General features: G+C 45.1%; 1 protein-coding gene across 1 annotated transcript in view; it reads right to left on the bottom strand.

Moving 5' to 3' along the window:
* LOC144763859 (calpain-2 catalytic subunit-like) overlaps window positions 1–26,925 on the bottom strand; it is a 238,017-nt gene that overhangs the window by 27,716 nt on the left and 183,376 nt on the right. Inside the window, exons 13-14 of the mRNA XM_078649841.1 lie at window positions 15,858–15,894; window positions 5,972–6,031 (exon numbers count right to left, since the gene is read on the bottom strand). Coding sequence (XP_078505967.1) covers window positions 5,972–6,031; window positions 15,858–15,894 — 97 coding nt within the window. The remainder of the gene's footprint in view (window positions 1–5,971; window positions 6,032–15,857; window positions 15,895–26,925) is intronic.

Below are 26,925 nucleotides of genomic sequence, written 5' to 3'. Positions count from 1 at the left end.
GGTACAACAAATATCTTAAATACAAGGGTAAATCTTTCTACTACAAGTATTGGAAAGAAAAGGATATTATGTTTGTATATCAATTCTTTTCAGATTCATCCATTATCTCATTTGATGAAATGCTAACTAAGTTTGATTTATCTGTACAACATCGTAATGAATTTGATATTATTACTAATGCCATTGTGTCTCACCTATCTACCCTCCCTACATTTGATATCCTTCCCTCCCTTACTCCTTCCACCCCTCTGTACCCGTTGTTTACTCAGCAAATACCCAAAGCTGTTCTGATTTATAAAATGTTATTAGAGAATGTTGGTCCTAGACCTAAAACTGTTAATGAGGTTGCTTGGGAAAATGATTTCTCTTTATCACTATCTATTGATACTTGGGATCGATTATGGTCCAAACTGTTTAAGACTTCGGTTTCGGCCCGTATTACTCAATCACTTTTTTTCATTTACCACAGAGCTCTGTTTACCCCTATAAGCATTACCAAATTCTCCCCTTCCTCCTCTCCCCTGTGTTGGTCCTGTTCATCTCACCCAGGCACACTTAAACACCTCTTATTTGATTGCCCACGAGTTATCACCTTTTGGAAATCGGTTTGGAAATACTGTATGCGTATTTTTCATTTTTCTGAACCATTTTCATCGTTGCATATTTTTCTAGGTTCTATATCTGATGTTTTGGACTTACATTCTTATAATGCAAAATTGTTTGACCTATTCATTGCAACTGCATACAAAGTAATCCTGTCTTGCTGGAAGGATAACTCTAAACTGTCTGTGCAGACATGGTGGAATTTTGTGTGTGATGAGCATAGAATTGCTATTGCTTCTTCTTCATCTGTCACCTTAAAAATTAAGTCTGATCTTACCTGGCTACCTTTCTCCACCTTCTTATCCTCCTCTCTCCCCCCTTAACCCCCCTTCCTTCCTTTTTCTTCCTCTTTCCCTCTTTTTCTCTTTCCTGCTTTTTCTTCTTTCCTTTTCTGTACGGTTTTCTCCAATTACATGCTTTTACTTCCTCGTTTCTCTTTCTCTATATCTCAAAAATGTCTTCTATGATTATCTCCTATGGATTTTGCATTATCTTATGTTGTAATCCTATGATGTACCATTTTTCTTATGCTCAATAAAACTTTCTTAAACTGAAAAAAGAAAAAAAAAAGGTTCCATTGCAACTGAAACTGCTGAGGAGATCGTGTGGTGTTTTGCCCCAAAGTGTGTTTCTGCTTGCCAGCTGTGGGAGACGATCGTTGTGCTCATCGGCACAAATTCAGGGGTGAGAGGAGGCCCGAGGTGCCTCCCTACATATAGAATCACTCCCGACGATCTGCCGGTTTAAAGCGGTCCAGCCACGACCTGTGGCCTTGAAAATCATTTGCGTGCAATTCACTGCCGCGGCCCGGGGGCCTGAAATCGACCAGAAGCTGTTTCCCCGTTCCGCAAAGCCGCGGAGAAAGAAACGAAGGGGCCCCGACCGGATTGGTCGAACATCGCCAGGAGCCGCGCTCTGATTGGCCTTTGCCGTAGGCCTGCCCCCGAGAGCCGCGCTCCGATTTGCTGCCTTGCTGAAGAAGCTGTGACGTCAGGAAGGGCCTGCCCGGGAGCCGCACTGCTATTGGCTGACTCCCGGGTGAGTGAGGAGGCTCGCCGAGAAGGCCGCGACAGGATTGGTCCCCGTCATCGGGACCTCCGAGAGAGCCGCCGAGAGCCGTGTTGCGATCACCGGAGCCGGGGAAGAGTGACCCGACCCCGCCGAGGGAGTAGCGCGAGTGATTCCTGCCCCTGGCCTGTTGTCCCAGCTCGAAGCGCTGAGCTAGCTCCCCGCCGCTCCCTGAAGTGCTGAGAGCGGGCGGAGAGTTGCGGGGACCGGCCGGGGCTTAGTGCGAGTCTGCTCCGCTCGTCACGGTGGTGCCCAAGGAAATCATCGGTGAGACGCCCTCGCAGGGCTTGTGGGTGTAACGAGTGAAGGGCTGATTCTTGAGGTGGCAAACACGCTGGCATTGCTTTGGCTAATAATTTAAAGAGCCGAATTGAGAACAAATCAGTAGTATTATTTTTATATATACTGGTTTACAGTGACTTGAGACTATCCTTTTTATCTAAGAACTTCCTAAATACAAGTGCAACCATCAAGATTAAGTGCAACCTTTTGCCAGAGAAGCAACTATAGTGTACTGTTGATTTTAACTGCTGCAAATAGATAGTTATATTTTTATAAATATACTTACCTGTGTGGTCTCAGTTTGTGGTGGATGGGGAGTCATTGTTTGTGTTAAGTGCATTTATTATACACATTGCCTTGGGGATAAGCCTGTCTGCTCGTGCCAAGCTACCTAGGGGGTGAGCAGGGGTTATCTACAGTGTGTATTCCTTCACCCTGACTAGAAGCAAGGGTCCCTACTTGGTCTAAGGTACCTACCTCTGCCAATTAGAGACCCCCAGATCTAACACTCCTTCACGTGCTACAACATGCAATTCACAAACCCACAGTCAGAGACCTATCTTTTCTGTATGGAAATCTTTGAACCAGTAGCAGAAATCTCTGAACACATACGTGTAATACACCTTTGTAGTAAATGTAGGCTGAAAGAGAGGGACTGGTGGGAACATGAGGAATAATTACTACAAAGTGGGAAGTGTTAAAAGAAAAATAAATTTAGGGAGTGACATGCTCACACAAAACACACCTATAAGAGAGAGACCTTGATTATCTAACATTTGGGAATCCATTATAAACACACCCTAAATCTCACATATGTGCCTCAATAAACAGACATCCAACACCAATGGGATTACCTAGACTTTTTTTACACTATGCAATTTTTACTACTTTATTAGCCAAGGTTAGTAAACCTCAGTATTACCTGGCACCAGGGAACAATGCCTATATTCCCATAAGTGCCAAGTGGGCTCATATCAAGAGGTCTATGTTAAGTCAGTCCTCAAACTTATCGGAGTACCGGTTCTTGTAGTTCTGCATTACCTGGGTATGGATCTACAGCTTCTAGAAAGTGGATGGCTAAAATGTCAAACTGCCAGGAAGCTGACCTCAGGACATAGGGGTAATTGCCAGCTCTATATGTGTAGTCTAGCAACTCCTAGATGTTTGTTTGCCACCACTGGAGAGTTGGTAACCAGGGAAGAAGTTACTGTAACTCCTTATCACAATCTCCAGCAGTGACTGCCTCAAGTTCACAATAGTTCTAGGCTGGTTTTTTCTCTACTGGGTGGGATTTGGAGAGTTTCTAGTTTGCCTCTTGAGTGACCCAAAAACATAGTGGTGGGTAACAGAGAGCTGTGTCCTCAGTATCACAGGATGAGGAGAGGTTGAATCGGAGTGAGGCTTTTTAGGAACAGTGATCCCTGAGCTACAGAATAACTTCCTGAGAAGGCTGCAGTAGAGTAGTGTAGTGAGCTGTGGGATTGTGGATGTATGCCAGAGAAACATAGGTGCCTGGATGTGCAAAATATAGAAGATTAGGCAAGCCTAACCACGAAGCCTTGTAACTCACTGGTTCTCCTTGGCAAATTATAACTGCTTGGACCAGGAAAACATTCCAAGGACTTGAAGCTCTAGAGTAAAACCTGCCAGTACGCAGTCAAACATACCTCCATCAAGACCCGCTCTTCACCTAAAAGACAGTAATGACCAACACATTCCCTTGCCTGAAAAACTACCCTCCTAAGGGCCATCGGGCCACATCATTTCAAGATTTGAGCCTGGTCATGTTAAGAGCGAAGGACTGAACAATAAGCCTTCAAACATCAGGCTCATTCAAACACAGTAGCACTCCAGAAAGGAGCTGAGCTCGCATCTCATCGTGGAGTGGCTGATCCACCATGCAACGAATCTGTCAGCCTGTTGCAGCACAACCTTTTTTTAAAGAGAAAAATTGGTTCTGTCGGGGTTTCAATTACTTCGAACAAGTAGCAACACCTAACTTATAACAAATATGAATGATTGTTTCACCACAGTCACGTACTGCATATTGCAATTGAAATTGTAAATTGTGACAGCCTTTATGGTTTGATTTTCTCTTAATACATTTTTATTCAAAATGTTGGTCTGTTATGTGACATGTGGTGATTAGTGATAAAGCTAGTCCACTATATACAGAAACAAATTGAGCAAGAAAAATGGGGGGGGGGTGAGAGAAACCATAGATGTCCTTATTATTGGCACATACGCTTAGTGATCCAATGACGAATGGGGTTGTGATCATAAGCGTTGTGTAGACATTTTCAATACGCGGACGTTTCGACCCTGTGTATAGCGCAAAAGTGGGATTGCGTTCAGGCGGGTCTTCCTCAGGGCAGGAGGGAGGGAGATGGCAGCCCAAAAGCAGATTTCTAGGTACCCCTGCAAATGATCATTTCTGGTCAGGTAAGGAGAGTAAATCATAAGGATCTCCACCAGCCGGTTTGGAGCCTCAAAGATATATTGTATTTGACTTCCACCCGTTGGTTGGAGTCATATTAGTGCCAGTCCGATGTGTTTCGTGATCTGGAAAAGCAAGCCTCCATCCGTGATTTGGTTCAGAATTCACGGACGGAGGCTTGCTTTTCCATGTGCAGGAAAAATCTGAAAAAAAGCACCTTGACTGCATAACAACCAATGAGGTGCAAAACAATCTGAGTGATAAGGAAGAATGTGCAAACCCATGCAGAGAGTAAAATAAATGTTTGGCGCTGAAACTGTGCACAAGGGACAGAGGTGAAATTGTACCTATGAGCAGACAAAAACCACACATGGCAGCAATGACGTAGATTAACACTTGCTCTAACTTTGTAGCAGTAAAGGGTAGAATACATGCCCAGGAGCACAACCGTGCATTAGACTGTAGAGAAACTTGCTTTAAATGGCAGCCCAATAGACTTTATATGGCTCTGCAGCATTTGAATCAACACATGATACTAAGGCAGAACAGATGGTGCCAGGCTTTTGAAGCTGCCATACAAGAAAGATGCTCATTTTATGCAGCTTCTGACGTGGTTCTTTATCTTTTTATATGTCCCTTTTCTCTTAAATAAATGTACTTTGGCAATGAGATTTGAAACACACCATTCAAATGGAATGGAAGCGGCAGACACAGCATATGCATATACAGCACTAACCTTACACTGACTGCATGCATGCACAAGCCTCACACTGCTGTAGTGGACCAAGCTCAAGTTGGATATAGGAGACACACAAGTGACATCTCAGTTATGAAGTAAAACTGCCTAACCTTGCAACAGAAGATACATATCTCACATGCCACATCATACGATGACCAAGCCTATGTCTGCAGTTATGAAGTCAGAGCATGACTTATGCTGAAGCCATAGTGTAATCACATTATACCAGCACTATGCAGTAAATGTAGCTGGACAGGGCAGAGATGCAAAAGCCACATGCCCGTAGACAACGGGCAGGCAGACAATCCACACAAACCACATTCTGTCGTTTGCTGCTATGAACGTGGCATTGCTTGGAACTGCTAGTATGCAGAAGATACGCAGCCAATACTGCAGCAAAGCATGAGGCATGCCTCCTACTAAAACTATGCATAAGGCCCGTCTGACCACGTTGGACAAAACAACTATGCAAACAAAGCACTCTGAATCGTTCATCCTTTCGACAAAAGGAAAAAAATATGGTAAAACACAAAATGAAAACAAATTAGATTGTACAGAATTTGATGCTACAAAAGGAGTGCTTCAGTGGCTGAAAATGATAAATATTGCAAAGGTAATGGTATGCAATTAATCCTAGATCAGAAAACAAGGGGCAGGCAAGTGGTAAATAATTCACAGATCACTGTACCTCCACACCCTCCTGTGAATGTATGGAAAGAAAAATTAGAAAATGAAGTTAGCCAAAGAACGTATACAATTTGGATGACGTCATACAGTAACATACAAATGCTGGATGCACGTGTGCACTGTAGGTGCTTTACCAGATGCCTGATTTTACCCACCTCTCCAGCTAATTGCTTAAATAGCCTTTGGAAATTGTCATCGATTTCATCTGTATTCACCTAAGATCCACCAGAAAAAAGAACACAAATTAAAAAGAAGCAAATGACAGACACAACTATTGATGAGAACAATGGCTGGCGCGGGGAATGGGAGGAGTGATGTGACCCTCTGATAGTCCGCATTCTGTTTTCCTGCTTCTTCCTCCTCACAAACCACTACCATGGTATCTCTCGCGCTGCTCTGACTCGTACCTTACTCATTCCATTTTCTCCTCTTATTCCTCAATTCAATTCTATCCACTACTTGCCTTCTCTCCTGCACTCACTGCTTCTATATTGTTTGACTTCTTTCCCTCTAAAGTTCTATTCCATCCTCTGTTGTGCCTTGGACAGCTCAAAAACAATCTCTTATATTGCCAAGAAACCTTACCAAGATGAATTGCTGGATCACTGTAAACTCAGAACTTGACTAAGGCAATGTCCTGATCTGGGGACTTACTCCAACATTAAATTCCCCAACTACGGATGTACAAAACTCAGCAGCCATAGAATCTAAATATCACGAAGAGGAGAAGTAGAGTATGCCAGGGCTCTGCTCTTTACAACAGTTGAATGTTGGCAAAAAACAACTCCTTTCAAATTCCGAGTCTACTCTTCATATACCTGAACTATGAGTATTCCTAGCAGAATTAAGCCCAGTTTTTACACTTTTGAATACTGGCTTCCATGTAAAGGGGTGTTTTGAATCAATTTAACTGTATGATCTAAACATTCAAGGGGAGTTTGTGCAATGCCGTTTTTCCTCATGCTTTACACACTGCTGAATTCTTTAGCACAGACTCATACGTAACAAATATTCTTTTTCTTCTCTATAGTAGGACAGGAGCACAAATCACCACTTTTTATATCCCATGTTAAGATTTTAAGATGTTTGCCATTGTTTTAATTAACTTGTGCGATGTAATAATAAACTTGAAACTTTGATAATCTATGTTCACTATAACAGAAGGAGAAAGTCAGCAAACGCTGTCCCATTAGATACACTAGATCATCCAATACTGGCCATTGGAAAGCCCGCTTTACTCTGGAAAAAGTGATCACAGATTCTCAGTAATAGGGCCAAACAAATGGAAGGCCCTCCATCTGAAGTAAATAACATACTGCCCTCATGAGCTTTGGAAGAGCTCTAAAAGGGTACCATCCCATAAATAAAGACACAGTTAATTGCCTCCTTCTTTGTCTTCCTTGCCCCCATTATTACCGCATGAATTTTCTCTTATTAAATAGACAGAATTTACCATCTTCTCCTTAAATCAAGTACTAAAAGGAGCCCAACTAACTCCGGCCATACCTGTGAAGTATTAACAGGGATACATCGTCACTTCCTCCAGTTCTTTTTCTGTCTCCAGAAGCATGTAGATATCCACAATCTGGAATACGCATACACACATCAATCCATCCATCCATCCAGCTATATTATAAATGAACAAGTTACTTACCTCTCTGTAAGAAACATTAGTAGTGATAGATTTCTTACCTTTGAATTACCCCCAGGCATCAGACTGGATCCGGAAAGTTTTCGTCAGCAGTACCCCTGCGCATCAGAAGGTGGCGTCGTGCAGCTCCATGTCAGTCGTTGGCGTCGTGGTCACTGAGATGACGGCGCGGCAGCTACTAAGACGCCGCCCCCGCGCGCTGACATCCGTTCTTTCTTTTTCCGCACCAGCAAGCACAGGTCCGGAGAGAGTAGTACCCCAAGTCATTTTCTGACTGTTTTTGAGGCTTTTTGTCTCGGTTTCTTCGAGTCGATCGACGAGTGTGTGTGTGTAGTAGTGTTACAAAGGCGAGGAACTCTGGGTAGTTCCTGGATTGAGATGGAGACTGCTCCAGATTGTAAAGCACATAAACACCAACAACCCGCTAAGTCTGCCTACATCAAATCTCTTTTGTTTATGTGCTCCGTAAATTGGAGCAGCTCTCCATACGTATTGTGTGGTCTACAGCGGCTATTACTATAGCGGCACAAGGACCATCTCTTTGTGCTTTAAAGCAGATACACCTGCTTTTTCATACTTCCTCTGAAACTCCCTGCTTTTTTGTGTGGCCAGACAAGGGTATTCCTTTGCTTACTATTTATGCAGTCTCAGTAGGTTTTATTCTGAACTACTAAGTGGTGGGGGTGGGGGGAGGGGAGGTGACAAAAAAATACACTTATTGGAACACGCAAATAGGTCATAGGCTTTCACCTGCCACAGGTGGGTGTTCAAGAAAGGGATTTGAGTAATGTCTAATCAAGGGACCGACTCTTCAGCTTGACTCCATGATGGCGGCCGTCACATCAGGTTTTGTGCAGGTCATGATACTTTGTCTCTTGCAAACAGGAGAAGCGTGAAGTGATCTCTGTCTAATGAGAAGCTGATTCCTATTGGTTACAAACCAAAAGCACTGTAAAGACAAATCAAGAGGTAATATTTGGAAGTGGAATCTTCAGAGAATGAATTATCCCATCAGTCTCAATCCTTTGAACTGAGCCTGCACTCATTCAGCATGTTACAGACGCTCGTTAATCAGACTGTTGATGCTGCTCTTAAGGCTATTGAAGGGCCTTCCCATAAAAACCAGACTTGAAATATTCCCCGAACCAGATTCTCCCTCCACTACTGAAGATAATTACTCTGTATTTTAACCTTATTCTCTGCTACTACAGAATGCCGCCAGAAAAAAACATGCATAGAGGAAGGAAAGATATGGAACAGTACAGTTTTCCAGTATTTGTGGTCCATTGACCAACTTACAGGAAAAATTTCCTTCAGAAGTCAAAGTAGATATTTTATGGCTGACTTAGCATCCCAAGATGGCCCTTCACCGGTGGATGGAGTCACCAAAAAGTTGATGGAGCTATTAAGAGAAGGTTTTTTGCTGCTCCCACATTAAGTAACCTACACTGTTCAGTCTCTCCTGCATGTTTTTCAAGGTTTAGCAAGGGGGATGTATTAGGGCATGCACTGTTCTTCCAGTCTTTAAATAATGGAGCATCAGGTGATTTTTTATCTAGTGTCTCTTTTCACTGCATGTGTGCTGCAGTGGATGCTTCTGGTTCCTCAGTGCATTCACACAAAACATCTGGATGAGTGACTGAAGGCAGAGAATTCTCAAAAAAGCTCTTGTGCATTCATAAGTTTTCAGTGATACAAAACATTTTGGTTCTCAGTTGAATGGCTTAGTAAAAATATCTGCTGAAATTTGCAAGTTGTTGGCTTCTGTTCGTCCTTCTTCCAGGGGTAGAAAATAGGATTATGCAGATCTTTTAGGCTCCTCCCTCCTCCATCCAAAGAAGATAGTCATCCCTTTCATGGTAGGAGCTGTAGCCAGGGATGCCCTTATTCGACAATTCCTGTTATCACCCAGTCATCACAAACCCCATCCCTCGGTCTCCAAAGTCTCCACTGCATTGAGAAATATTAGGGACTGTGCGGGCTCTGTGTCAGACTCCTAGGTTCTTTAAATCATCAAATCAGGTTATCGGATCGGATTCCAGGAAACTCTGGAAGACTTCAATGCAACTCCTGTTCCACATTTGTCCCTGTGAATACAAGATGATCTCCAGGTATTCAAGATTCGATTAACAAAGCTCCAACGATTCCAGCATTTGAGAGAGAATATTTATCCACAATGCTCAGATACCATCAGGAGACCTCTTGCTGATTCTAGATCTAAACATGGTTACCTAATCAGCATTCAAAATGGTTACTCCTCAAACAAATCTTCTATTGATATCTCAAGGGATTTCCTTGCCTCCCTGGATTTGATGGCCATCAACTTTGATTTCATGGTCCAGACAGGATTATAAACATTTCTATGATTTTGTTTGCAAGGAGTGCATTTCCAAATTGGGCTTCTTTATTTTGACTGGCCTATACTCCAAGGGTTTTCACCAAGCTACTAGCTCCTCTGAGGTTGATTCTTCATTGCAAATGTCTGCTGGTTTTAACTTACCTAGGAGACTAGTGCTGTTCTGTTTCTATGGAGTGGAGACTGTTCATCTGGTGTGGAACATATTAAGAATTCATGCATTTCTACTCAGTCGAGCTGAGTCACACATTGAACCAGTAGACAATCAGCAGTTTTGGAGAGGGGTACCTTATGGACCATCTGCTGTCCCAGATAGATCACTCAGAGGCTTAAGTTCAAAGTGCTTCATGGTACAAGGCAAGATGCGGTGTTGTCTGTTGTTGATTCCATAGGCATACCAGCACCTTCCTTCTTTGGAAATTTAACCTTCTGTCTCACTGAAACCCAAAGTTAGAGGAATGCGATGGAATGATGCCTCTTGCCTCCAAATTTCAGAGAGGTTGGTGGCTAGCTTCATTCCATCTACGAAGAGAGTTCTTTCTTGGTCCTCTCCAACCAGTACATCAACGATGGATGCCAGCAGCAAATGAGGGAGGGAGGGAACAGGCACTCTAGAGGAAAACTCCAGAGTTGGCAACTATTCACCGAGTGATCCTCCACCTTCTTCCTCAGCTCCAAGACAGGCAGCTGGAGTCTGTGGCAGCAATCAAGTCACACAAGCCTAAATAAACCATTGGGAGGCAATCAAAGATCCCAGTTTGGCCTCTCTCGCAAAGGCCACATGAACATGTGTGTAGTACAACCATCTATTGCGGTCAACAATTTATCTACAATCAGACCCTCCAGTTTATCGCGATTTCGCGATTCACAAACAAATCGCGAAATCGGCAGATTACCGCGATGGCCGCGATAATACCCATATTGGCCGTGATTTTTACAAAAAAGTGTCTCTACCGGGAGACAGCAAAACAAACAATGCCTTTATTGGCTGTGCGCCGCCGCCCCCCCCCCCCTCCACTCGTGTGTGTCAGCAGCTTCCCGGGACACACACAGTCAGTTTTTTAGCTCTGCCAGCCGCACCCAAGTACTTCACAGGTCATTAGGCCAAGCTCCCCTTGCGCCAAGGGACTGGAGTTACCATGGCAGCGCACTGTGAAAGAAGAGCGCTGTATTTATGGCAGACACTGATACAGCAGGACCCCCATAGAGATGCAGAGCCCTCAACACTGCGATCCTGCTGCTTGGACTCCAGCCGGACTCGGAGACCGGTTTATGTTAAAGGGAATTGTGTGTGTATGTGTGTGTGTGGGGGAGGAGGGAGGCAAGGAAGGATAAGTGAACTTCCTGGAGATTTATAACCAGATATCTTTACTCGCTCTTCGAAAACAAAATGTAAAGAAAGCTACAGGCGAGCTGGTAAAATATTGAACTGGTAGCATGTGAGAAAAAGAAGTGTTGCACACCCCAGCAATTGAAGTATCCCGCACACATCAACCACAAGAGCCGTCTCAATTCCAAGGACACCAGGGTGCATAGCCAGACCCCAACAAGAGGCTCAAGCACCAGCGACCAGATTGCTTTAAGGAACAGGGGCAGGTGGTTACACCACTAGTTAGCTCTGAGAAGCAGCGCACTCCCTACATCCTGGTTAAGGACAGCCCTGCCAACTCCTGAGGAGGGCTTAGAAATATATCTAGGAAGACCAATCATATTCAGGTTCATGTCTGATAACAAGCGGCAATAAAACGTGAATTAAGCAGAAGAAGCACTTTATCTATAAACAATATACATGGGTCTTCAAATAAGAAGCCTAACATATTGCTGTAAAAAAAGACTAACCGGGACTGAAACAAAACTGAATGAAACATAATTGTGAGGCACAATTGTGGATTAACCTACATTTCAGATGTGCAGATGCAATGGTAAGCCAATTCTTCAAGTTGGTTCCCTTTAAGGTTCTTACCTAGGAGCCCTGATGATTGAAGCTTTCCATATTCGCTTCTGAAAGCCGGAACAGTGTGTACACTATTTAAATGAATCAAGCACCTCGCCGCAAGCTCGTGAATTGAGGCAGAGATTAAGGCCTCAGTTTTCAAGTTCACAAAGCATGAGCAAAAAGTCTACTTTCCAATCACTGATTCCATTAACCAGATTGTGTTGGGCAGGATGTATGACGTTACAACGCATACTTTTACAACGCCTACCTTTACAACGCATTTTTTACACCGCAACATCCATTACAACGCACACCATTACAACGCATACCATTACAACAAATTCTTTGAAGCTACCTTTACAACGCATTCCACTACAACGCATACTACATTTACAACGCATACCATTACAACGCATTACATTACATTGCATGTAAGGTAAGTGTAGGGGTAAAAATTACTATTCTAACTCCAAGGGGTGCAACAGTAGGGTAAGTGTTGGATAGTGTAGGGGTAAAATTTACTATTCTAACTCCAGGGGGTGCAACAGTAGGGTAAGTGTTGGATGGTGTAGGGTACTATGTGTTGTAATGTTATGCGTTGTAATGGTATGCGTTGTAATGACTGCGTTGTAATGGCATGCGTTGTAGTGGTGTGCGTTGTAGTGTCATGCGTTGTAATGACTGCGTTGTAAATGCATGCGTTGTAATGGATTTTGCGGTGTAAAGGTTTCGTTGTAATGGTAGTGCTTTGTAAAAGTTGCGTTGTAAAGGTTGTATACCATTGGGCACCTTGGAGATTACCACACTTACTGTGCAAGATGAACTGTTCTGTAATTCACAAATGAACTGAGGCAGAAAGATAGGATAAGTATTCACTGTGAAAAACTTACAGAAACTTCAGCAGACCTGGAGGAAGCAGAGTATCCACCAGACAACTTTGCTCAAAGCTGGGTATTTTGAAATTTTACAATTATCTTGGTAAGCATGGAGATAAATTTAAAATTGACTAACATTTGAAGTTGTTCGTCGCCACATCTTCAGTAGCCCACTCCGATGGTTGTAATGTAACCTTCAAGCCCTGGCACGGCCCTCCCTAGGAACAGGACTAATTTCCGCATCATTTGTACTCTGCGCCTGCCCCTCGGATCCCAGGCAGGAGCCATGACTTCAGAGGCAGGAGAGCTTTGGGGGCAGAAACCAGACATGCAGGGGGTGTCAGGTGTGGGTGAGTGCCTGTCACTCAATCCCTGCATTGCATCCGCGCTGGGGTGGCCCTGATGGAGACAGGGATGTTCTCCCCGATTCTGGGTACACGGATGGAGGAGGCCTGTTGTCTTGTTTTGTCTTTTTCACTTCTTAGGAGGGCACAGGTCCTAAAAACCAGAAGTGGGGGGGGGGGGGGTCTAACCAAGTTAGGCAGCATAGCGCGTGACATCACATTGAGTGACATCATTGAGCGCGACATGGCACGTCGCATCACAGGAAGTGGCATCAAGACCCATGACCTCACAGGAATTGACATCACAAAATGTGGCACAAAATTTTAGACCTCACACTTCTGTTTAGCCCAACTGGCAGATGAAGAATTGCAATTCCAAGGGATAACAGCCTTCACCTGTGGGCTGCTTCCTCTATTCCATATTCCAGATTGCCTAATCAAAGTGGAATACTCTGCTAAAACAGTTTCCATTGATTTAAGGCTGAAAATGAATGCTTATGAGTAAAATAAAGTGCCGCTAAAATGCCGCTAAATTTCCATATTTGTGCCGCTAAATTCCCATATTTGTGCCGCTAAATTTGCGAATCCATGCCGCTATATCCTGGGGGGTCTGGGAAGAGAATGGGTGAGGGGATTATTTGAGCTGTGTTTTTCCTTTGCCAGTGTACACTTCTACTCCAAGTAATTCAGAAGAAGTTTGGAACTGCTAGGCTCGATGAGTTTACCCCAATACAAAATGTTATCCTTCTCAACCTCTACTCTCTAACACCCTCTCTTTAATTGTGAGCATAGGTCGGGGGTATTCAATGTGGTGAGTTTTCATTGGCTCAGCAGTTTACTGTATCAGTTTCCTCCATTCCTCTTTCCTTATCTTGTGTGCGCATAGGGCCTTATCTATCTATTTAGACAGTACAGGTTTGTTTTCATGAGGCAGATACTCTCTGGGACACTTGGATTAACCAACAAGGGACAGTGTCCATCCACAGCAACCTTCAGTCCTTAGATTGGATGGGCCATCTGTTTGATTTATCAGAAGTAATGGAGGAGTCTTCCTGGTCTAGTTCAGGGACAGTCCACCTGGAGCATTTACAATTTTTGGGCAGCTTTAATAGGGGCCTCCTTGAAAGATATTTGTATTGCAGCCACTTGCTCTGCTCACCACACCTTTATTTCCCATAAAAGACTTTGCATGGAAGATGTGGTCTCTACCTCAGCTCGAACATCTTGTTTCGGGCTCTTCATATTCATTTTAGTATACATTTAACTAAATAAAGAACACTGGGTTTTGCAGTGTTTTGTGTTCAAGTCTGTATGATAAATATCATTCCATAAACAGCGGTAAAAGTTTGATGCTGGGGTTCGTCTTTATGGCTTAAGGACTGGGACGAGAAAGCTGGACATGAGATATTGCCCCAATTACTAACCTGCAATCTGGATTACTCTGAGTCTTCCTCGACAAGTCCTAGATATTCATAATCCAAGGATGATTTAGGGAATACTTTAAGTGGGTTCTTATAAAGGCTTAGGGCCCTATGTATCATCAACCATCATAAGAAATCGCTATTTGAGAATCGCAAATAGGTATGTATGTACAAAATCAATTTTTTTTTGCGATTTCTTAAAATTCCTTAATTGCGATTAGCAAATTGCGAATCGCAATTAAGGAATACTTTCCCATTCATTTCTATGGGCCAGGAGGCCCATAGGAATGAATGGGAAGGTATTCTCAATTTGCGATTCGCTATTTGCGAATCGCAAATTGAGAATAATTTCAAGGGTGCAGGGGTGTCCAAAGGAGACCCTGTTGCACCCCTGACATATGCATGGGTGCACATGTGGCACACATACATGCCCTAAGGGCATGTATGTGCGTCACATGGCACTTTAAAAAATGCAAAAATGTGCATTTTTCAAGGAATTCGCAACTTACGACCAACGAGAAGTTGGTGGTAATTTGCGATTCCTTAAGGACATTTTGCAATTTTTTTTGCTTCATACATTGCATTTAAGGAATAGCAAAATTTGCGATTCCTTAAATGCAATTGCAAAATAAGGAATCGCAAATTTTACGATTCCTTGTTTTGCACCAGATTTTGCTTTATACATACCTTTTAGCAAATTCGCATTCGCAAAGGCCGAAATTCTGCGAATTTCGGCCTTTGCGAATGCGAATTTGCTGGATACATATGGCCCTTAGTATCTAGGAGCAGTTGAGACTTACTGTTTATACTTCACAGAAAGGTACAATGTGTCTACGTAACAAGACAAAACTATAGATGTAAGGACTGCCAGGAAGAGTGGGACTTAAGGTAAGGGAGATTTAAGTAATCGGGATATTGAACAAATATATAAAATAGTGTTTCTTTTACACTATTTTATGTATGTTCTGGCGCCTTCAAACAATTAATATTTTGGTTTGTGCTATATACGTATATGAAAAATAAAACAAGACCCTTTTGGCTTCTCCCTTAGCCCCAGTGTAACATCCAGACTTCACCAGCCCCTACTCCACATAGAGTTGTAATAACAGAAGTAGGGTAGAAATGACAACATCAGCCAAGGCAGTGGCACCCTTGACTCGATTAAGAAAGAGTTCACTAAAGGTTGATGAAACATTTGCCATTTGGGGTTCTACATGAAAAAACTAATAAGAAACAAAGGGTTTAATCAGTATTGACATCCAGTGTCAACTTGAGTTAGCATTGGACGCTTTGAATGACATACTCATTTCACAGTATTACCAATCTGTCCTTTGGTAAGCTATTCACTTTGGATAACAAGAACAATGTCAACACCCAAAACAATCAATTTCATCCTGCTCTCTGAATGGGAGGCTTAGATTGGTCACTTGGTCAGGAGACAAATAAAAAATTTCTTACCACTTCAATGTTGGCCTCGAGCTCATCGTCGACTACCCTATGGATGAAAGAGAATACTACTAAGTGTGAAATATAATATTCAGTGCTATTGGAACACCAACCCGTTTTACAGCCCCTGATAAAGTTAAACCATTAAGTATAAGCCATTTGGGCTTTGAGAATAGGGGGGTATTGGTGGGGGAGTGGAAATGAATGTTGGCAGGTCTTGTAAGCAATGTAAGTCACTGATATTGCTTGGTTATAAACTGGTTCAAGATACAATGCTGTACGTGTCACTGTCTAAAACATTTCTAAAAGTAGAATGGGGCCATAATACACTCTTATAACGTAACATCACAACATTAACCAGCAAATCATATTCTACTGGAAAACAAGTGCTCCAGTGAACCTTGTTTGCACATAAGATAGGTATATAAGCAAAGTCAAATAAAGTTGGGTGGATGGCAGCCAACCTTTGATTGTAGTCCTTGCAGCCCATGTGCCTATAATTAATGGTGAGTTAAGTCATTCTAAGTGCTGTGTTAACACCACAATACAGTATAATCAAGTTTAAAAAAAGCTAAAGTGCAAGAGGGAAAAATGCATAAGTGAAAATTGCTCTTACATCTTAAACCAGTTATGCTGGAAATATGGACTTCATTCAAGCCAATACATACATTTACCTTTTACTGTTTATGTACACATTTCTATGCACTGGTAGTGTTTTTTTTTAAATTATAGCTCTTATGCATATAACCCACGAGCATGAAGGCATTAACTCATCCAATGAAATCCCTAAGCTTTGTCTGCTCTCAGGATAGGTGTCAAAAATAGTCCCGCAAAGGGCACTTCATCCACTCTGGCATCAAACATTATTAGCAGACAGAAAATCAGAGTAAAATTCTAATGATCTCGTGATAATAGTGGTCAAGTGTTGTGCCACACTTGACTTTCCTTAACTGTGTCAAACAAATATTTTAGCGCCATGGTTGGAATGCAAAGTTTGTCTATGGTTATACTGATGTTGTTAACTTCTGTTTGCCTGCATATTAAGTTCAGTGAAAGTGTGAAGAAGAGACCTGAAGCAGACAAAGTAGGTAAACGGGTCTGTCGGTCTGTGCTGGGTGCCAGTATGGAGACATTTGCTAATAGCATTATTTATTTATTTATGTATTTTAAAGGTTTTATGACCACTTGCTCTGGAGTGCTCACAACTGTAAAATCCCTGAGCAGACCACAAGATCAAGCACGGATTAGAAAATGAGAGTGAGACAACAAATCACATTCCTGGGCATGCAGCCAATCACTGCTGGTGCAGGCCTTCAGCTGCTGATCCCACCATAGATAACTGACTTTATAGAGACGAGAGAGGGAGTGGGGCCAAAGCTGAAACATTCATAACTAACTGCACTACAGACCTCAAAACCGGGCAATAATGCTAATTAATACATTGGAATGCTGAGAGCTCCTTTGAAGACCATGGAGTCGCTCCGGGCTTATAATAGCTATTATAAGGCGCCTCCTCCATCATCCAATCAAGCCCTCGCCGCAGTCCCGCGCATCCGAAAAACCACCATGGGTGGCAGATCCTTCTCCTTCCTGGCTGCCAAGACCTGGAACTCACTCCCCACCCACCTCCACCTTACTCAGAATCACATCTCCTTCAGAAAAGAACTGAAAACATGGCTATTCGATAAAAAGTAAACCCCTCCCTCCAGCGCCTTGAGACCCTCTGGGTGAGTAGTGCGCTTTATAAATACATGAACTTGAACTTGAACTCCAACATTCCAATGTTTCTCTCTCTGTTTCTCCTTTTTTAATTTAGAACATTCTACCCTTAGTGGGTGGAATGTTCTAATAACCTTACAACCCTGCTGCCTCTGGCTGTACCTGGTTTTAAAGGCCCTCACTACCATTATAGGTCCTCGCCGCTTGGGCTCAGGGCATTTTACAATCTGTATAGCCCCTCGGCAGCGGACTATAAGGTTATATAATTTTTCAACTACTGACGCTATTCTGTGAATGGGCTTGAAACTGAAAAGCAGGAGTGAAGTGCTGTATGGTTGTAAGATGAAAGATGACAGATTTAAGCTTGGCTAGAAGGATACATTGAAAGGACTTAGAGTTATGTGATATGTATTTACAGCTGTTACTACTCAACAGATATCAGTCTTTGTCACTGAGACTGAAAAAAAAATACAATTTAAAACCCACATAGTTGAAGGCAAAGGCACATTTCATCACACAAATCAGCCATGAGATTGTACAAAGTCAGCCTAAAAAACACCCAAGCCGCCTTCTTCGAAGGAAAAATTAAAGCCGCTGCCAACTCCGCAAGGGAAACCTACTGCATCATCAGAACATTGATAAAAGTCCCAGAACCACAGGCCTAAGATGTAATCAGCTAGCTGAGTTCTTCTATACCAAGATTCTCACTATCTTAAAAACACTCTCGATCCCCAACCACTCCCCAGACTCTCCTTCCTTTGTCCCTGCACCAGACACTCCTCGCCTTGATTCCTTTTCCCAGTTAACTAAAGAGACATTTATCACCATTTTAAATTCAATCAAGAGTGGATCACCGACAGACCCTGCACACATTAAACTAAAACTGGTAACTCCCACTGTGACCCCTCTCTTCACTAATCTAAAAGTCTTCCCTTGGTCAAGGCATTGTCCCTCCCAACTGGAAAAGGGCCACTGTCAGAGCATTGCTAAACAAATCTCACCTCGACCCCTCAGATCTGGCCAACTATCGACCAATATCACTCTTACCCGGAATCAGCAAGGTTGCAGAGAAGTTTGTTAATCAACAGCTCTCCACCTTTCTTGAATCCAACGGTCTCCTACGCCTCTCCCAGACAGGATTTAGGCCAGGGCAGGGCACCGACACCGCCCTCATAGCAGTGGTCGAAGAGGCGAGATCCATCTTGGACACAGGGGTATCAGTGGCAGTGATCCTCCTGGACCTTAGCGCCGCATTCGACACGGTGGACCACGCCATCCTGGTCCACCAGCTAAGTAGGGCTGGAATCACTGGCCTTGCTCTGGCCTGGCTCGAATCTTTTTTAGAGCACAGAATCTTTGAGGTCGCGGACGGACACGCCCGCTCCAGAGCATGGCCCCTTCAGTGTGGGGTCCCCCAGGGCTCCTCCCTGAGCCCCACACTTTTTTTTATTTTTATTTTTTTATTTATAAGACCTTTATTGCACATTAACGTCAGGACACAGCTTAAGGCCTACAACATCTGGGGCCGGCCGCGAGCATTCAGGTGTGAAATGTACAATGCAAAGAGTTACACAGCCGTGTAGCCGGCATCCCTGGGGCCCGGCGGCAAACATACATAATGCGCTTAAAGGAGCTGTTATCATTGTCTGAAGTTACTAAGGTCTGTTTTTTAAACTGTAAAACCAAACTGTTCGCGAAAAACAGGGGCACAGCTGTAGGAAAAACACAGAGCTATCGCAGAGGGTAAAGAACATAGATTCTCAATTACTTTGTCCGCAATATTAGGGATGCATGCCAGAACCATTTTCCGCACCTCCCTCTCCTGTAACGGCCTGGAGTCCTCCAAAGCTGCGTGACTCACCACCACCCTCAGCCATAGTACAGTTGTAGTCCTCAATCCGACACACACTCATCCGAGTCTTCCCTCGGTGGGTCAAAAATGTTTCCCCTATACTTGTTCCACGCTCCCCAGATCAGACCCCATTTCCTGGGACAACCCCTCTGGACAAACACCGCCCTCTCAGCCACCATCGCGTCATCCATGTTGCTGCACCATTCTCTCAGTGTGGGCAACACAGGTGAACCCCACAGTTTAGCCACATTGCGCTTCGCGACCATCAGACCCAACATCACCCAATCCTGCTGTCGATGGTTCAAGTCCGTTGCTTCCCATATGTTCAGTAAGCAGCAACGCGGGTCGGGCAGCAGGGAGGTAGCCACAGTCTGAGAGATAGTTCGCATCACCGCTGTCCAATATCCTGTCAGCCTCCCACAATCCCAAATGGTGTGATAGAACGTCCCCTTTTCTCCGTATCCACGGAGACAGTATTCATGTTCGGCCTTCCCTATCTTGTGCAGGACCGTCCTGGTATAATATGTACGGTGCAATATTTTCAGCTGCACCAGTTTAAGCCTGGAGGGAATCGCTGACTCGCGCGGTGACGAGAGCGCCTCCTGCCACTCCGAGTCATCTAGGTCCCCTATATCCGCCACCCAAGTGGAACGCAGTTTGGACAACATGTCGGGGAGATTATTAACTAGCTTCCGGTATGTGTAAGAGGTGGCTTTTTGGGGCATGTATTCAGTTAACAGTCTGTCTTCTAGGGGGGTAGATTCCTGCACATTCGTTCCCTCCGGAACGGCTGCCCTCAGTGCATGCCTTATCTGCATGAACCTGTAATGTTCGGACATAGCCATACCGTATGTGGTCTGTAGAAATTCAAAATCCACGACTTTTTGGTTTTTCCAGAGGTCCCCCACCACCGAAATGCCTATTGCGTCCCATGCCTTGAACCCCTTAGTATTGCCTATATAACCTAATCTGTAGGAGTCCCACAGGGGCGTCATCTGCGTAACGGTGTTGGCACATTGAAGATGTCTGTGCGCTTTATACCAGATTTGGATCGTGTGACGAGTCGGGCCCTGTAGCTCAGTCGGGATGGTGCGGCTATAAAGGTTTCTAAGCAGGCCTCTGGGTTCGACATTCTGCCTGTCCGCCATGTAGGCTGGTTCCGTTTGAGAGGCGTGCAACCAGTAGTTGATCTGTTTAAGGTGGGCAGCCCAGTAGTACAATTCAATACTAGGTAACGCTATACCCCCATCGTACCAGTCTTTCACCAGCTTGCCCTGAGCTATTCGAGCCGGTTTCCCGTCCCAAAGCAGAGTAGACACCGCCGCTGCAATGGCTTTAAAATAAGAGGGGGGCACTGGAAACGGCGAGTTTTCAAGGAGGTACAAAAACCGGGGCAGTGCCATCATTTTAAAGAGGGCGGCTTTGCCCAAAAGAGTGAGTGGAAGGGAGCGCCACACCTTGACATCCCTAATAAACCGGTCCAGGGGGGGTTTCAGGTTCAGGACGTGGAATTCGTCCGGGCTAGGAGTGACGAAAACTCCAAGATATTTAAAGGGGGTAGTAGTGTAATGTAACGGACAGTCCCTCGGCAGTGGGAAGGGGGGCGGCCAGCCAGTATGAAGAGAACTGACTTCGACCAGTTAATTCGATAGCCCGACACTTTCCCAAACTTCTCACAAACATTGAGCAGTTCCGGGATAGACTTCTTTGGGGAGGTGAGATAAAGCAGGACATCATCCGCGTATAGTGATATCCGGTCTTCCCACGTCGGCGACCACCGGATACCCTTAATGGATGGTTCCCATCTGACCCAAATCGCCAGCGGCTCCAGGACTAGTGTAAACAGCAGAGGGGATAACGGGCAACCCTGCCTCGTCCCACGCCCAAGCGGGAAGTCCCTGGAGATGTGGCCATTAGCCGCCACTTGAGCCAGGGGGCCAGTGTAGAGCTGTCGGACCCATGCACAGAATCGGGGGCCGAAGCCCATGTGGCGAAGCACAGCGAATAGATAAGGCCACTCCACAGTGTCAAACGCCATAGTGGCGTCCAGGGAAAGCAATACCGCCGGTTCCTGTATACAGTCTCGGCGAGCCAGTACCGCTTGTAAACGTCGCAAGTTATGCGAGGTGCTACGATTCTGCATAAAGCCGGACTGATCCGGGTGTACCAGAGTGGCAAGGTGGGGGGCCAACCGCAGCGCCAACAACTTGGCCAGGATCTTTGGCTCCGCGTTGAGCAGGGAGATGGGGCGGTAAGAAGTACATTCCTCCGCTGCCTTACCAGGTTTGTGGATCGGGATGATCGTGGCCAGACGTTGATCATTCGGTAGCATACCCACCTCCAGGCTGTCCCTGAACATGTTAAGGAGATGGGGGGCTGTCGTCTGGGCCGTGTGTTTGTACAGTTCCACCGGGAAACCGTTGGGTCCCAGTGCTTTTCCCGATGCCAGTGCCTCGGTCGCTTCCCTCACCTCCTCCACCGTAATATCGGCCTCCAGTAATAGCGCTGTCTCAGGTGAGAGACAGGGGATCGTCAGATTCTTAATATAGTCGTAAGCCTCCTCCGCCGAGAACCTCGCCTGGGGAGCGTAGATCGCTTCGTAGTGATCAGCCAGTAAGTCAACTATGACTCCGGGCTCCGAGGTCGATCCTCCGTCAGGCAACGTCAATTGAGCAATGACCCGTCCCGCTCTTTCTTTTTTTATCGAGCCAGGCCAGCATTTTACCCGCCTTATCACCTAGTTCATAAACCCTGTGTCGGGTGGCCTGAATCGAGGACCGAACCAATTCCTTCTGATATGCCATCCATTCTATTCGGCACAGCCGGACTGCCTGGGCAGCTCCCAGAGAAGGAGTGGAGGCCTGTCTAGAGATGGCCGTTGCAAGGGCCTCCTCCAGAGTGGCGAGGTCTTGCTGTTGCGTTCTCCTGTGGGCCGTTACCGACGCAATTGCTTGCCCCCGTAATACTGTTTTAAATGCTTCCCACAGGGTACTCCGGGAGTCCACTAAGCCTGCATTCTCACGGAAAAAGTGCTCAACAGTAGCGGTGAGGGATTTTTTCAATGGGGCGTTCTTCAGATAAGTCGCATGAACCGGAAACGTACGGCACTTATGAGAGCGGTGGTTCGTGTATGTGAGCAGTATCGGGGAGTGGTCGGAGATTCCCCTGGGGCAGATTGTCACCCCTTCCACCCCACGAAGTCCCTCCCCTGACATTAAAACGTGGTCGATCCGTGAGAGGCAATTATGTGTCGCTGAGTAATAGGTGTAGTGCCTGTCGTAGGGGTGTTTGTAGCGCCAGCAGTCTGTCAGTCCCAATGTGTCCATCAGACCTGAGAGTCGCCCGCCTCCCCGCACCGTCTCAGCCTGTGGGTGTCTATCAAGCGCATGATCCACAACGTCATTGAAGTCGCCCCCTAAAACCAGTGTCGCCGTCGGTAGAGCTAATAAAAAGGAAGCCAGGGCAGTGTGAGCCGCAGCATGCAGGCCAGGCGGGATGTAGACAGACACAAAGTTAAAGAGCTGGCCCTCCCACTGTACCGTCACTGCTGCAAAGCGGCCTTGAGGATCTATCTTAGTTTGCTGACATATCAATGGGAAGTTTTTTCGTATAAGGATCCCAGTCCCCCTAGAGCTGGAGGAAAAGTCCGCGTGAGTAATAAATTTATATCCCCATCTGTCCATCGCTCTAGAGGCCGTGCCCACTAAATGGGTCTCCTGCAGCATGACTATCGCCGGTTTACAGCGCTTCAAATATTGCAGCACTAGGCCCCGCTTCACTCTATCGCCCAATCCCCGAACATTCCATGTGAGTGCCGTAAGTGTTGGTGAGCGGGAGGGGCGCGCCATGTGGAGCTCAGGGGTAACCATTGAGTGCGTCGCCATCAAGCTGGGTGTGGTATGTGCTCAGTAGGAACGATCCCAGCGGAGTGTCGTCATTAATTAGAGTGTCACCCTCATGCAGTGCATTATGTCCTGTGCTGTGCCATAAAATACTACAAGAAAACAAGAGAACCAGAACCAAAACAACCAACAAACCCCCCCCCTTCCCCCTCCCCCCTCCCTGCCTCCCTGCTGCACGGGTCGAAAACCGCCCGCCTCCCCCAACTTAGCAGAGCGCTTTGTCCCATCCCAACCCATTGTACTTGCTTGTCGGGGTATGAAGCTCTGCAATCCGACGGCAGCTCCATGTGACCTCAGCCGCCCAGCTCAGAGCCGGGCCCAAGAGTTCTCAGTCAGCATATGGCGCATCATCGCCGGCCCTCACTCTTCCGAATACTCTCTCTCCTCCTGACCCGGTTCTGCAAATAGGTCTTGGCTATGGCCTTGCGACGGCACCTGATCCGATTGATGCACTGTCCCCCTATCATGTTGACTTCTGCCGTCCCGTCTAGGTGCCTCCACGCGTCTCCATCCGTCCAGCCAGTCCCTCGCCGCTTCAGGTGTGTCGGGAATAACATGGAGTATGGTATGTCCTTGGCCCGCAGGCTTTTTTTAATGTCAATGAAAGTCTTTCGTCGTCGGGCCACCTCAGCCGTATAATCCGGGAAGAACGCTATAGTAGAGTTTAATACCTTGATAGGGGGGGAGTTCCTAGCAGTTTGGAGAGCCCCACACTTTTTAACGTGTATATGTCACCTCTGGAGGAAATCGTGACACCTTATGTAGTTATGTATGCTGACGACACTCAACTTGTCATCTCTCTAAACCAGTCTGCCCAATGTCAGGAAATCCTAGCTGCGTGCCTTAAGAACATCTCAAAATGGATGAGCGAATCTCTCCTCAAACTCAATGGGGAGAAGTCAGAGATTCTACTGTTGGGCAATCCTTCTAAACTCCCCACTAAGTTTCTCTGGCCACCCTGCATGGGAATACCCCCCCACTCCAAAAAAAGAAATAAAAAGCCTAGGTATCTGGCTTGAACAGGACCTTAACTTTAAGACACAAGCCAGGAAAACCGCTGGAATATGTTTTGGCCTCATGCGCACTGCACGCAAAATTCTCCCCCTCATACCCTCCAAGTTCAGGAAACTTTTCATTCAGGTCCTTATTGTATCAAGGCTGGATTATGGAAACGCCTTATACCTGGGCGCTCCAAAACTGGTCATCAAACTCCAACAGGTCCAGAACGCAGCAGCCAGACTGCTTACTGGTACTAAACTTAGATGCTCTGCAAAATCCGCTCTCAATTCACTACACTGGCTGCCAATTCAGGAAAGAATCACCTTTAAAACCCTCTGCATTACCCACAAAATCCTTCACGGCAAGGGCCCCCCTATCTTGAGACCCCTCGTCAAATCATATAAAGCCAATAGACAGCTGAGAGCCAACATCCTCTCCTTGGCTAGCGTCCCCAGAATCAAAAGAGCACGGTCAGGGGGTCGTCTTTTCTCATACAATGCCCCTAAATTATGGAATGCCCTACCTCTCAACATCCGGAGGGAAACTAATCTATTAGTCTTCCGTAAGCTATTGAAAACCTGGCTGTTCCCCTGAATCACCCCTGCCCTAGATCTAGTCTGACGAGTCACAGCGCTGGGACGGCCACGGGTAGCTACGCGCTTTAGACACCCAAATCAAATTCTTTAGAAATCCAAATCAAACACACTATATCACTGCACCAGGGTGTCATTAGTGCCAACGAACCCTGGAGGTGGTAAATAGGAGTGGGCCTGGATTTCGGAACAGGACACCCCTGCACTGGGTAAGATCAACCATGAGAATGTTATTATCACTATCTTTAATTCCAACCTTTTACGACTGCCTGGGTTTCCTTTAATTCCACTTTTTATGCTGGATATAGAGATGAAGATGGCTTTGTTTCTATGGAAAGAAAGTGGACTGAAACTTCAAGGCTGAAACCCAGGTTCTACTGGGCTCTAGTTAGAAGCTACTGATGATAACCAATGCTCCACAAACCCCTGAACTAGCTGACCAGGCCACCACTTTCTCAAAACAAGCATTTGCAATGCATAAGGTCTCGCATTAGGAACGTTTGAGCTATTGGTATTGTAAATGACATTTTTTATATATGTGTTGGTTTTGAAAATAGCAAAAATAATAGCTTTGTCATTTACAATGCCAATAGTTATAACTTGTGACACCTATAGCATTTGTAATGCAATATGTGTTGTATTCACGTGACTTAGATGTATTGATATTACAAACAACAATGGCTTTGAATTTTTTTAATAATTAATACTTAAATAAAAGTTATTGTAATTTATAATAGCAATAGCTTAAACTTTTGTAAATAACTTTTGTGAAGAATATGTTCAGTGTATTTTATTGTGACGAAAATCCAAGAACAGAAGTGAAATACTAACCTCTTTTTGTGACATTTGTAATAAAGCTTGAAACATTGAGAGATCATATTTGACCCAGTTGTTGTTGAATGGTTGCACAGATTGATGCTGTGGTGGCGCTGAGTGATGTTGTGGTGGCGACTAGTGATGCTGTGGCATTCAATGATCCTGTGGTAGGGCATAGTGATGTTGTTGTGCCCCTTAGTGATGCTGTGGTGGTGCTGAGTGATGCTGTGGTGATGCGATAGAGTGAGTGGGATAGATAGATAGATAGATAGAGGGAGGGCGATAGATAGGAGTGAGGGCGATAGATAGCTAGACAGATAGATAGAGTGATGATGATCAGTATCTAAATAAATAGATAGAAGGAGGGCGATAGGTAGATAGATAGATAGAGTGAGGGCGATAGATAGATAGTGTGAGGGCGATAGATAGAGTGAGGGCAATAGATAGAGTGAGGGTGTTAGATAGATCGATAGATAGATCGATAGATAGATAGATAGATAGATAGAGGGAGATGGATAGAGTGAGGGAGATGGATAGAGTGAGGGAGATGGATAGAGTGAGGGAGATGGATAGAGTGAGGGAGATGGATAGATAGTGAGGGCGATAGATAGATAGTGAGGGCAATAGCAAGATAGAGTGAGGGCGATAGATAGAGTGAGGGCGATAGATAGAGTGAGGGCGATAGATAGAGTGAGGGCGATAGATAGAGTGAGGGCGATAGATTGATAGATAGAGTGAGGGCGATTAGATAGAGTGAGGGCGATTAGATAGAGTGAGGGCGATTAGATAGAGTGAGGGCGATTAGATAGAGTGAGGGCGATTAGATAGAGTGAGGGCGATTAGATAGAGTGAGGGCGATTAGATAGAGTGAGGGCGATAGATAGAGTGAGGGCGATAGATAGAGTGAGGGCGATAGATAGAGTGAGGGCGATAGATAGAGTGAGGGCGATAGATAGAGTGAGGGCGATAGATAGAGTGAGGGCGATAGAGTGAAGGCGATTAGATAGAGTGAGGGCGATAGATAGAGTGAGGGCGATAGATAGACAGATAGAGTGAGGGCGATAGATAGATAGACAGATAGAGCGAGGGTGATAGACAGATAGAGTGAGGGCGATAGATAGATAGTTGTGTGTGGTTGTGGTTGTGTGTGCGTGGTTGTGTGTGTGTGTGGTGTGTGTTATGCTTTGTTTTGCTATGTT

This window comes from Lissotriton helveticus, chromosome 6, assembly GCF_964261635.1.
Source record: "Lissotriton helveticus chromosome 6, aLisHel1.1, whole genome shotgun sequence".
In the NCBI taxonomy this organism is placed as follows: domain Eukaryota; kingdom Metazoa; phylum Chordata; class Amphibia; order Caudata; family Salamandridae; genus Lissotriton; species Lissotriton helveticus.
Note: the sequence above shows the minus strand (reverse complement) of the source record. Positions and strands in the feature narration are given on the sequence as shown.